The sequence below is a fragment of the Elaeis guineensis genome, chromosome 1 (genome assembly GCF_000442705.2).
Source record: "Elaeis guineensis isolate ETL-2024a chromosome 1, EG11, whole genome shotgun sequence".
In the NCBI taxonomy this organism is placed as follows: Eukaryota; Viridiplantae; Streptophyta; class Magnoliopsida; order Arecales; family Arecaceae; genus Elaeis; species Elaeis guineensis.
In genome coordinates, this window is record NC_025993.2 from 117,147,057 (window position 1) to 117,160,016 (window position 12,960).

Here is a 12,960-nt window from a genome sequence, read left to right on the forward strand (position 1 = left end):
CTTCTGTTAATATATATGCTCATAGTTCCTAGAAGTTAAAACTGGATTCTGAGTTTTACTGCTTAATTGAGAAAATCTGAACCATTTTTCACATTAGTGCCAACCCTGCAATAAACTATGATTATCTGCAGCATTTGTAGATATTTTAGCCTCAAAATTTCACTCCAAATCTATGTTTACAGGCAATACCAACATAAACTATTAAAACCAAACACTCAGGTTCCCATAGAAATTTTAATACAGTATAAAAGGATGTTAATCCGTACTGTTCAAAAACCTCTAGAGTTTTACAGAACTGCCAGTAGGTGGAAGAAGGCCTACCAGTTTTTGCAGATCCCACAGGCAATTTGTCCGTCTTTTGACATTAGTGAAGCTATTGAATGCATATTCTCTTGAACCTGTTTCTCACATAGCTCTGGCTTGAAAGCTCATGCTTTTAGCATGGCATTAGAAGGACAATTCGACCATGTTGCATGCTTTTTTGGCATTTCATATGCATGATTGGCAAGAGATAATAAGATCATCGCAAGATAACACCAACAATAAGATGGGTATAAAGCCATTACCATTTAAAAGAGCAACAGGAGGCAATAGAAGAAAAATAAATTTACTGAGGTCCTCTAAGCATCCTTCCAGTGTGCTGCACTTTCTTACAGTTCTACTGTTGTTGTCATCAGCTTAAAACAAGAGTAGGAGGTCAAGAGAACAGGGAAAAAGAAACACAACAATGATCCTGTCCCAATGGGAACAAATTGGTAGCAGATTCCAAAATCACAGTACATGGATACCATGCAGTGTATTTGGTGCACTTATCTTCAAAAAATAAATAGACACTCAAGCTAAAAGCAAAATGCCACAGTTTCTTAAACGGACAACTAGTTCCCAGTATGTTAGAATGCTAAAGAAACTGTACATGCTAATGAAACTAACCATCCAAAGCCGCAGGCATGAGAATGAAATCACAATTGCTGATCAAGAAGTGGATCTCTGTTTTTCTCTCCAGTACCCAAATATTCTGCAACACTTCCAGAAACTCCAGAAATCTTATCATTCAACCATGAAGTGCTCCGTGTCAGCCAACCAGCCCGAGGTGTGTTTTCTTGAGACATGCTCTTCCTCTCTTCCTCTAATAAAATGTCAATCCATCTTTTTGCCATGTATTCCTTGACTGCTTCCACCCCTTTGTTCACAATATCCATTGGGGGAATAACCACTGGGTTCTGGTCCAAGTTAAGCTTAATCAGTTTATCTAGACGACCAAATGTATCAGGCAGTGCATGTATCTGATTGTTGCTGAGGTCAAGTTCCCTGAGGTTGATCAGATCACCAAATGTGGGAGGAAGCTCTTGCAGATCACTGAAGTTGCTGCTCAGATTTAGAGTTTCAAGATTTGTCAATTTCCCTACAGCATAAGGTAGGCCCCTAAGTTCATTAAAGTGGGCATCCAGAAGTCGCAATGATCTCATCTCGCAAACAGATGTAGGAAGCGAGCGGATTTTATTGAGGTGGATCCAAAGCTTTTCCAGATTCACCAGCTCATAACCAATGTTAGTTGGCAGATATGTGAGTTCATTATAGCTTGCGTCCAGCTCTACCAGGGATCTGGGTAATATATTTAAGGTCAGATGTGTGCCCCAAAAAAAATATTGCTAGAAAGCGTACATGGAAGAGAGTTTAGAGATGGCACTACCTGCACTTTGAAATGCTATCTGGCAGTGCCTTGAGCTTGTTGCGTGATACATCTAGAATCTTAAGATTAGACAGCAGTCCAATGGAATCAGGCAATGAAACCAGAAAGTTGGAAGAAAGACGAAATTCCTCCAGACATTTGAGCCCTGCTATGGCATCTGGAATGACCTGTGGTTCGACCAAAAAAAGATTTCCATGGTGTGTGAGTTTTAAATAGCAGAGGAGATGAACCACCTAGATCTATTCTTAAGCTCCTAGCATATTTTTCCATACGGTGAAAATTCTGACCTGCCACTGATGGGTTTAAGATTAGAGGATCCGATAATTCAACATTATCACATATCAAGGATTCTGTAACTCCATCATGTGCAAACCATGCTGCAGGAAACTACCCTGAACCATCAAATTTGTGACAACAGTCCCTTTTGAAGCCTTATTTTTTGAGAGCATTTTTGAATTAAAGTTTACAGGGTGAACTGCTGCACTAACAGCATATCTAAATCCTTATAGAAATAATATTATACTGAAAAGCATTTGGCATTTAAAATTGATTATTATAGTGGCAAAGATCATAGTATGGTCAAGAAAATATTGCAAGTCCAGAAATTCATCGTATTTCGAGATGACCTCGATGACCTTGATATGACAGCTCTTTTTACAGTCATAATGTATATATAATAATCCCTACAAATAAAAGACAATGGAAGCTTAATAACTATTCTAACAGCCACTGTGACAGTCAGAAAACTTTGAAATTCATCATATATGCTGATGAGTTTATTAGGTCTTGTATAAAAGAATGCATTAAAAGGAAAGTTCAATTAACCATAACAAAGTTTAGTTATATCCTAGTGAAAATGAACATTTAAATCCCATATACTGTATGTTGATGCATCTGGCCTTGCAATATTGCAGAAATGATTCTTGCAAAAGTTGAACAACTAAGTCTATATATCAATTCACCAACAAAACTCAGATTGAATTATAAAATGCTGTTAAAAACAAGGTTTTAAGCACCAACACTAGGTCAGCATGACACACATTCAATCAATTTTTTCATTTTTAACTAAAAGGATATTTAAAAGATTTTAAGCCCTTTATGGTATTTTTACTTTGGCAAGATATGACCAAGCATTTGTTATGCTGACGTGCTGGCCGCTGGCCAGCATGCCCCAAGCTGCATCCCTTAAATCCTTGGTTTAAAAGAACACCAGTATCTAAATGTGCTGGTCCTGAACCAAGGGTCAGTTATTAAATAGATCGATCATTTATAATCAGGGAGTATATTGTATGTTAACAAAGTTTACTAATGAGAAGATAATAAGACTTCATAGAAAATTGGAAATTTGGAGTATGGAGGTTCATAGTCCAAATGTAAGAAAAATGATAGAGCAAAAAATGCAATTTCAATAATACTAGAAATGATGATGATGACTAAGAAGTCCTACAACATGATCACTTCATGGTCCTGGATCATTTATGGATATGAACAAAAAGAAGATGAGGAAAAACTAGTGGACCTAAAGTGAGTTCAGTGATGTGCAATAGTTGATCCTAGAGTGTCATACTGTCATGTAATCTTACTCGCCCTTCATACCTACTCTTAAGTTTATAAGACCAAATAAATTTGTTGCTGTCAAGGCTAGATTATCAGACAATCCAAAGGGTGCACACCACAAGGGTATGCATTCCACAGAATACCAAGGTTGATGTCTGAATAACAACAAAAAGGATGTGGGAACAGTAGAGAGATTAGAAGCACCAACTGAGCATTATCTAATGGAGGAAATAATACTGATGGTTGCATTAAATATAAGCAAGAGGTCCTGGTAAAGAGATACTACTCATGCTTGTGTGAAAGGAATATGGAAAAGGAGTAAGGAAGACCAATGGTAACATATAAAAAAATTGTATGGCTTTTAGAAAGCCTCTTGGTGGGAATGAAGAAGAAGAACATACAATGCTAACACCAAATGGAGCATTCTGGTTATAATTTTAGTGAAGATTATCATAATACTAGCAAACCACAAACGAAAACTATTTGAAGCTACTATCCAGGTCATAAGGCCCAAAGATGAAGAGACCCCACACAAAGAGCTAGGGAAAGAAGTTGGAGATAATCAAGTAGTTGGATTATTCTCATCCATTCTGATTTTTCAGCAATGATACATTCCATTCTTAAGGTGATTTTCCTTATCCCAGAAGATAGGGATTTGATATCAACAGGCCATCCTGACCCCTCTCTCAACTCCTCCCTTGCAACAAGTCTTTATACTAGCTCCTGCCTTTTGGGTCCTATTTCACAGATAGAAACTCTGGGCATCCAAACAGGTCCTAGATGACAAAAGTCTGATAAACATGCTAATAAGGAACTAATCCTAGAAAATTTATATAAAATGAAGTCCATAACTGAAGCTTCTGGAGTAGAAGTTGATATATTCATCTTTATGCCACTTACTACAAGAAAAGTAAGTCAAATAGTGAATTTCAAACTAATAACTAGTGCACTGCAGCAGCAACAATCATCAACCAATCACAGCTTTTAAGTAAACATAATTATGAAGATGAAAAAAGCCTTATCCTGTGTTACATGGAAACCCATATGCAGCTCCTATAATCTACATCAGATATGTTTCCAAATCAATTATGCATCAAACAGTCTGACACAATTTTTTTGGTTGAAATTATTAAAAATTGGTGGAGAGTTGGACTATTTCAACAATGGGTTCAACTTAGTATAATGTTAAAACTGAGTTTATATTCTTTGTAGAGAATAGTCACGAATCTAGGTATTAAAAGAACTCTACAAAATGTCATTCTTTTAAAATCCTTAACCTAATTAGGAAGTTTGGATGAGAAACATACATATTTGAAAGGGAATTGATCCTCTCCAGTTCAAGGTCTAGACTAGAGAGTGCAATCCAATCCCTTCATAAGATCTTGCCACAACAAAAATCTTGTGAGCGAATGGTTGTCCCTTAGTAATCTGAACCAAGTGTGGGTATGGGTGCAAGTACGTTGAAATGCCAAAAGGTTAAACAAGTTAGAAAATGGAAGTGCCTAGGGAGCATTTGTTGCATATATATAGTTTTAGGATGTATAGAACAAATGTTATTTTTGCACAAAAATATAAAAGAAATATATAATATATTTTTAGAATGCATAAAATATATTTTTGAGAAAAAAATTTGATGCTGGATGCAAGATTCGAACCCATGCATGTGGATTTAAGTGTTCCCACTTAACCACTCAAACAAACAAACAAGTTCAGCGAAGTAAATAAACAACTAAATTAAAAAAATGAATACCTGTTTAAAAAACTAAAAACTATAATCCCCTCCCAAATCATGATCCAATAGTCCACTTACATACAGATCAAGCATCCACATTGTGATCTGCATACTCATGCGTGATTGGCCTCTGTGCTTAACCAATGCAGTATACTCTTAATAAAGGCAGGATCCAAATATTGCAAGTCCTCCACTACTCTCTCTCTCTCTCTCTCTCTTTGTGGGTTTTGGTTTCGGTCTTCAAGTAATGGCAAGCAGAGGGAAGACATTCTCATTGCAGGTCAAAGAACATAATGTCCAGGAGCAGCAAGGCAAGACTTAAATTCCTTTCAATAGGATTGCCCTTTCCACAAGGCGACAAGTGCACAAAGCTCATCAACACCGATGCCCCAGTCTACTTTGTTGTCATCCTTGAGTTCCTTGCCACTAAATTTGGTGCTTTCCCTTTCTCTCTCTCCATTACTCTCCCCATCACTGCCTTACCTCTAGGGCTGCAAGATCTGGCCACCTCAATTCTGATCAAAATTTTGATCACTAAATTTAATCTTGATTTACCTTTATTCTCTATAACTGTTAATGTTATCATCTCTTTACTTCATAACTACTTTTGATCCTGTTAATTTGCATTTGTAAGTCCCTTCAATCATGTCAAACATCTTGAATTGCATTTCTTGATCTTAGCTTTTAGTTCCCTCCCCTTTAACCTATTTCTCCAAGCCACTACTAGAAGCAAAGTGTTAAGAAGGTACTACATTGAAAAGTCAACAGGAGAAGTGACACGAACTACTACAAAATTTTAAAAAAATATATGTAAAAACTCATCTCCCCCATAATAGTAAGCAAAGAATATCAATGACGATTGCTATAATGCATATTCTTAATGAAGAATCTTGAGCCAACAATGTTGAACGTGATCCCTACCTTTTATATGGCCCAATATTTTTTGAAATTTTGTCCCAACACTAGGATCAGGGTTTGAACTTTGAAATGTATGTATCAATTAGTTATATATGTTAATTTTGTATATTTATTTCCTGAAATGCTAAAAATCACTTTCTTTATACTAAATACAAATTTTACAAGTTTTAAGAAAATTCTGAATCATTGCAAAGTTTGTTTCAAGAAGATCAATAAAAGTAACCTTTTGGTTTTTAAGTATTTTATGGTTATCCTATAACTCATGTCATAAGCATCTAGAGTTGTTATAAGATTAATTGCCATCAAATGGTAATATGACCAACTATGTTCTAAGCATGATTTTTTAAATATTTAATTTTAAGATAGAAATTTAGACCATTTCGGCAAGAACTCACCACAATGATGCATCATGAAATTCCAAAAAAAATAGCATGTGCTAAATTAGTTTCATTTTATTTTGACTTATTTTTTATCTTTGTTTTTGACATTTTTACTAAATTTAGTCAATAGTTACTGGGAATTTTATGATTTTTTCTCCAAATTATCAAAACTGAAGCAAAACCATTGAAATTATTAAAAATTAAACTCAAACGGTTCGGGCAACACCAAATCAATTTTACAATCTTGGCTTGGATGGCTGAGCAAATTTCTCACAAACTCTTAATTTTTCTTTCTATCTTTTGTCAACCTTTGCAGAAATGAAGAAAATGTAATTTTACGCTACATAATGAGCTTTGGCAGCAATAGACAGCCAGATCACAATCTCAATACCAGGTATTGTGCCAATAGGTTATAATTTGATATTGTATGATTGGCATAGTACAATACTCTCTCTGTACCAAACTTTCGATCCCTTTTTTCCTCATTTTCTATCACGATGCCATCCAAAACCAGATGGTACAATTTGGTCAGTGTGATACACACCTCGGTTTCATGTGATATAGGGTGGTTCCACCCTATTCAGATTGGTAGGGACCAATTTGACTCATAAATGGAAGGGACTAGCCAATTAAATGCAATTTTTCCATCCTATAAATAGTATTCTTGAAGAAGACTTCACTACAGTCATCATACGGGCTACAGATTCCCCTTTCACTACTCATGAGGCCTTTACTTCATGATGTTTGAAAAATTAGGGATGTCGCCTTGTAATTTCAAGCTACACACATATTTAGAGAGGGAAATCAACCTATGAATTGGTTTACACATTTTTAGAGGGGAATCAACCTGTAGATTGGCTAGTTAGATAGGCAGTTGTTAGTTCCAATAAGCAACTTTAAAACCAGCTATCTTTCTCATTTTCTCATCTCGTAAATATTAATAGCTTTGATTGTACCTGTAGATTGGCTAGTTGGATAGGCAGTTGCTAGTTCCAATAAGCTACTTTAAAACCAACTATCTTTCTCATTTTCTCATCTTGTAAATATTAATAGCTTTGATTGTATTTTTATTTGAAACTAGTATACTCGGGTTTGCCTCCCTATTATCAAAAAAAAAAAAAAATGCAAGGTGGGTGGGAAGTCTGTGATACACCCACAGATTATGGTGCTTAACAAAATCCTTTTTCTGTGAACCATATCAGTTGGTTGCACAGTCAGTATGATAGACCTTTTTCATGGATCTTGTTATGATTTTGACCAACTCTACTTGAATCCCATGGTTACACCTAAGAAATACCTAGCAATGTGAATGTGAGGTATCTCATAGTATTATACTATTATTATTAATTATTTAAATTAATATATAGCAATGTGCAATCTAGGAGATAGAATATCTTTTATGAAAAAGGAAATTGTGATGATTTTTGTTTCCATTAACAAGCATTTTGTCATTTCTTGCAATATTAACGTAAACAATCAAGCTGACCCAAATAGTTGGGAAAAGGCTAGATGGTCATGTAAAACAGATAAGAGTAAACAGGGTGGTAATAGAGTCTAGGAGTAGTGGCAAAAGGTTCAAGGAGGTCTTAGTGAAGGATGATGGCACATGAGCTGGTGGTGATGGTAGGCAAAGCAAATGACACTAGAGAATGGGTGATGATTTCTTAGGCTTATAAGTGCACCAAGGAGGCAATAGAAGATGGATGAAGGCCTATGACATGAGAGATAACAAAGGTACAGTAGCAATTTAAGTTGGTGAGCATGGTAACAATGGTTGAAAGGCCGGTATAGATTCATAAGAAATTCTTAGAAAGTAGGTGCAGCAACAATTTTCCGATGAGATTCCAAAGCAGATATGCCACCATAAGTGGAAGACTCTAGCTACTAAGATGTAATTATGACCACAGTACAAGTGGAGATAAAATTTAAGAGAATCAAAAATTCTGTTTATTTCCAAAAGGAAGAGTAATGACATTCTTAACCATGATATTTACTTTGATCAAAGTTTGCAATTTAAAGATCTTCAAGCTTAACATAATGTCTCTGTGTGTGTTTTTTTTTTTTTTTTAAAGAATTGTAATGTAGATTAAATAAAAATAATCTTAAAATGAGGTGCCATCAACAAGAAAAACAAAATGCATAATGTCTGTGATATCAAATATTCAACAGAGAAGTGAAACAACAGCAGTTCTCACTAGCAGGAACTTTAAACCGAGATTGATAGTTAAGCATGGTTTTTATTGATTATTTAAAAGCATCACACCCCCCCCCCCCCACACACACAGACTCTCCAATGTATAACTTTATGCCCAGCATGTAATGCACCAGTGACGGTAAAAAATTCCCTTGAATAAGTCCAGAAGATGCATTAAAATAATGAAAGGAAACCAAGCAGAGTTACATGGGAAAAAGAAACATGTCAAGTAGGATGATTAAAGACATTGAAAAATGTTCATGAGGAGAGGGAAGGGGAAAAGCATTTCAAGGACAAATGCATGCATATGCTTGTTTTGTGGCCACCTTTCTAATTTTGCAGCATAGAGATAAACTTCTGGTGTAAATGCCTCATTCATATTGATATTATGAGAGGCTTCAGTAGGCTTTGATACAAGGAAAAAATGTTGATTTGTTAATGAAGAATCTTAATAGTTAGAGAACATTATCCTAAATTCTGATAGAAAAGATCCTAGAACTGCTAAATTAAGAAAGCAAAAGAAGAAAGATCCCCATACTTGAGGCATGTACACGGTCAATATGGATCTAGTTTGGGAACATGGACTGCATTTTTTTCCTTTATATGAAGACATACTTTTAGATCCCTTGGCTGCCCATATTATATTGGATACATTCAAGGTAAATACGGATCCACTTTCGGAACATTGGCTTCATTTATCTTGAATAACAATTTAAGTTTTTGGTTCCTTGGCACCCATATTATCGGAAAATATCATGCACAACTCATATTCTCATTTCTATTTTTAATTCATATATTAACCATAGAATGAACAATTGAACAGTATATAGCCAATTGATCACCTTTCAACTATCAACTTAAAATTCTGTCAAATAATAACAGATAATAAATTCAAGAACCTAACAGATTCAAGTACCAAACATGTTAATGTTAAAAGTTATCTGTGCATTGAACTCCTAATTCTATTTCTTTTTCAATATTTATCCATTATTTTTTCTTAACTAATTTGGTGTTCCCTTCAAAATAACACCATGTAAATAAAATTAAACTAAACAAATTGAATGTGTCCATTAAAACCCCCATATTATTATTAGGGAATAATAGGTCGATAAGGCTTCTGTCAAGAACAAATCAGTGGCTACAAAAAAAAAAAAACAAAGAAAGAAAGAAAGAAAAAGAGCACGTAGTGAAACTTCAGATTCTAAACATTGTTGCAGGCTCAACATTTCCCAAGATATATTTACTAAGAGTTGGATTATATATGTCTCAGTGCTAATTTGAACTGTATTAGCCTACAGCAGAAGCGTACGCAAGAATCAGGAGAAGTATTAGGAAAGTCATGCTCCTCAAAGTTATAGAAGAAAAGAGAACTAGCGTGCATTTAAATTGTAAGCAGAAGCCTCAGTTGCCTAGAACACATATTTTTTTAATCATAAGTAAAACAAATGGATTCATAGATTCAATATATATGAGATTAATATTAGATGAAATAATCACACAATTTTCAGTGCAAAGAGAAAAGGCACAGGTTTCATCAATGTGAGGTTGTATAGATCCCTATATTCTACAAAGTATCAACCCTTTTTACCATCTTTTAGAAGCCAAGCAAATATAAAAGCATGACAGTAGTGCAGAAATGCCATCAGACTATGAGGGCAAGAATTAAATATGACTCTTAAGGGTAAAATTTTTTGTTTGTCACCCTCTCACAATCTCTATAACTGGCAGGCATCTAATACCAAAATTATTAAACACCAAGACTGCATAATGTTACTCTTGTATCACATTTCCGGGATAGAGAAAGAACAGTTAAATGTTAAGTAGAGAATTACAAACTTAAAAACAAAAATGCGAGGTCAATATGAATAAAGCACACAAAGAAGAGGAGACACGACAAAGGATGAGATAATGCAGCATCAATCTGAACACGTTCATGAATTTGTAATTTACTTTTATCAAGTATGTTTATTATTCTTGACAACTGAGAGCTCATACAACAAAATGATAACAATCCTCAATTCACAAAATAAAAAGGGATCGTAACCACAGAACACCAACACTTTTGTGCATGCGAGATGCTATGACAGCAAATGCAAACTTTCCAAAGACACCCCTTTTGTGGATGCCAACCCAAGGCTCAATATAACATTACCCAAAAAAAAAAAAAAAAAGGATCAAGAACTGTTGAGTAAAAGAATATCTGACATCAAGTATGGAACTTTAATTTTTGAATAACAAACACGTGGTGCTAAGAGCTTACAACTAGAAATAACAGTAAAAAAAAGAAAATCAATTCTTGAAACTAAAGGATCGTAACTGCGACTCATTAATCTTTTATCCCCCACAAAATGCTACCATAGCCAATTCAAATTTTTCAAAGATAATCTTTCATAGAAAGCTATTAATGATTCAATAAATGCAACACCAAAATAAACCATGGATCAAGAATCCTCCGGAAATTAAGATGCCATATGGTGCGAAGATAACTACATACCTCTAACTGGTTGTTGGAGAGGTTAAGATAGACCAATCCATTCAGCTTCCCGAATTCCTCTGGAAGGTACCTCAGCTGGCGGTCCGACAGGTCCACCCTCTCCAGGCACTTCCCCGACGCTTCTTGCAAGATCCCGATCACCTCCTCGTTCGCCGGCTCGTCTTCCTTCACGGCGGGAGCCCTGCTGCCCTCGGCACAATCGCCGCCGGCCTCGGCCGATCGGTAAATCTTGACCAGCTGCTCCTCGGCATCCTTAAGCAAATTCTCGTAGGCCTCGTGCATCTCGTCGAGCTGGATCACCGCCTTGTACGCGCGACGCTCCCTCTCCGCCCGGGCCCGGCACTCCTTCTCCCGCTCCGCCTGCTCCGTCCGCCACTGGAGCCGGTCCTCCTCCTCGGGGCGCGGGGCGCGGACGATCTCCTCGAGGTCTCTCGCGAGCGCGGCATCGATCTCGGCGATCCGGGCGCGGGCGTCGTCGATGGCCTCGTGATCGGGGCGCTCGCCGAGGGTCCGGAGGACGGAGCGTGTCTGAGAGACGTCGGAGACGGCGGCGACCATGGCAGCGAGGAGCTCGGGGTTGTTGAGGTGGGGCATCCGCTCCACCAGCTCCACCACCTCGTGGGGGCGGCGGCGGGAGTCGTCGATGGGGGGCTGCTCGATGTCGGGCTCGACGGGGGTTTCGGAGCGCCGGCCGACGATGGAGGGGAGGCGGGACATGACATAGGAAAGGATGGGGAAGGATTTAGGGCTTGGATCCATCTCGGGAGGAGACAGGGATGGAGACGAAGACGGCGCAGATAGACGTGATGGAGTCGGCCCCGAAGCGAGACGGGTAGATGGATACCTACAAGAAGAAATATGGAAACAGACGGGCAGGTATGGTTGGCGGGGCGGCAAAATAGGGGAGGGGGCGATCTCAAAAACGAACAGTGGAAAAACTCGGGGATCGGGTTGTATCTTTTGCGCCGCGAAAGAACGACTCCCCTACTTTGGCGACATCAACCGTTGGATCTCATAACAGCCGCTTTAATAGGTGTGAAGACAGATGGAGAAGATATGGGAGTGCTTTGACAGATGTGTATGATGCAGTCCAATCGAAAGAAGATAATTATTCACTGACATGCATATTCAACTAATCCTGCGTCCGACATCAACCACCTTCCATCACATGATAAGATAAACGGATTGCGGGTGCATCTGTCAAACACAGATCACGTGCAGTGCTTGCACAGCACTGTAGATTATGTTATATCTTCAGATGGCATCGATTATAAGATGGACAGCCATCAAATAATGTATACGACGTGCATGGCATGATTTGCACTTATCGTGGTTGTCCATCCCGTGATGGATAATTGATTTATGTTTATATAGAAAAAAAAAAAATTCGCTCATGTATATATTATTCGGAATGGCTACTTTGAAATTTACAGGATAATTCTTTGTACATCATATTCAATGTAAAAATAAAAATTTAATTTTATTAAATTAGATCATATAATTATTATTTTTAATATATATTTAATATTTGTATTTTATTTTTTATTTAAAATTTTGAATGATAAAATTTTTTTTTTAAAAAAAAATTATGATATTTTATAGTTAAATTATGATTTCTTGCTCGTAATTTGACTACAAGATATCATAAAGAAAGAAAAAATATTTTTATCATTTAAAAATTTTATAAATTTTTAACGATAAAAATATCTTTTTATTTTTATAAATTTTAAAAAAAAATTATGATATCCTATGTGTATAGAAAGTCATAATTTGATCCGTAAGATATCATAATATGATTACAGTATGGTATAATTTTTTAAAATAAAAAAAATATTTTTATTATTTAAAATTTTAAATAAAAAATAAAATTATAAATATTAAATATATATTAGAAAGAGACGGCTGCATACTTTAATATGATTGGGTAATATATTTTATGTTTATTTTATTATACCGTACATATTGCATGGAAAACTTTTCTAGGAATGAATAGAG

The 12,960-nt window shown here is 36.3% G+C and overlaps 1 protein-coding gene across 1 annotated transcript; it reads right to left on the reverse strand.

The window, feature by feature from the left end:
• Positions 1 to 710: 710 nt before the first annotated feature.
• LOC105038785 (plant intracellular Ras-group-related LRR protein 3) lies at positions 711 to 11,939 on the reverse strand. The gene is made up of 3 exons (XM_010914686.4): positions 10,966 to 11,939; positions 1,691 to 1,857; positions 711 to 1,602 (listed from the first exon to the last, which is right to left on the reverse strand). Exons 1-3 carry the CDS (start codon positions 11,722 to 11,724, stop codon positions 960 to 962), a joined length of 1,569 nt encoding a protein of 522 aa, XP_010912988.2. The 5' UTR covers positions 11,725 to 11,939; the 3' UTR covers positions 711 to 959.
• Positions 11,940 to 12,960: the final 1,021 nt, after the last annotated feature.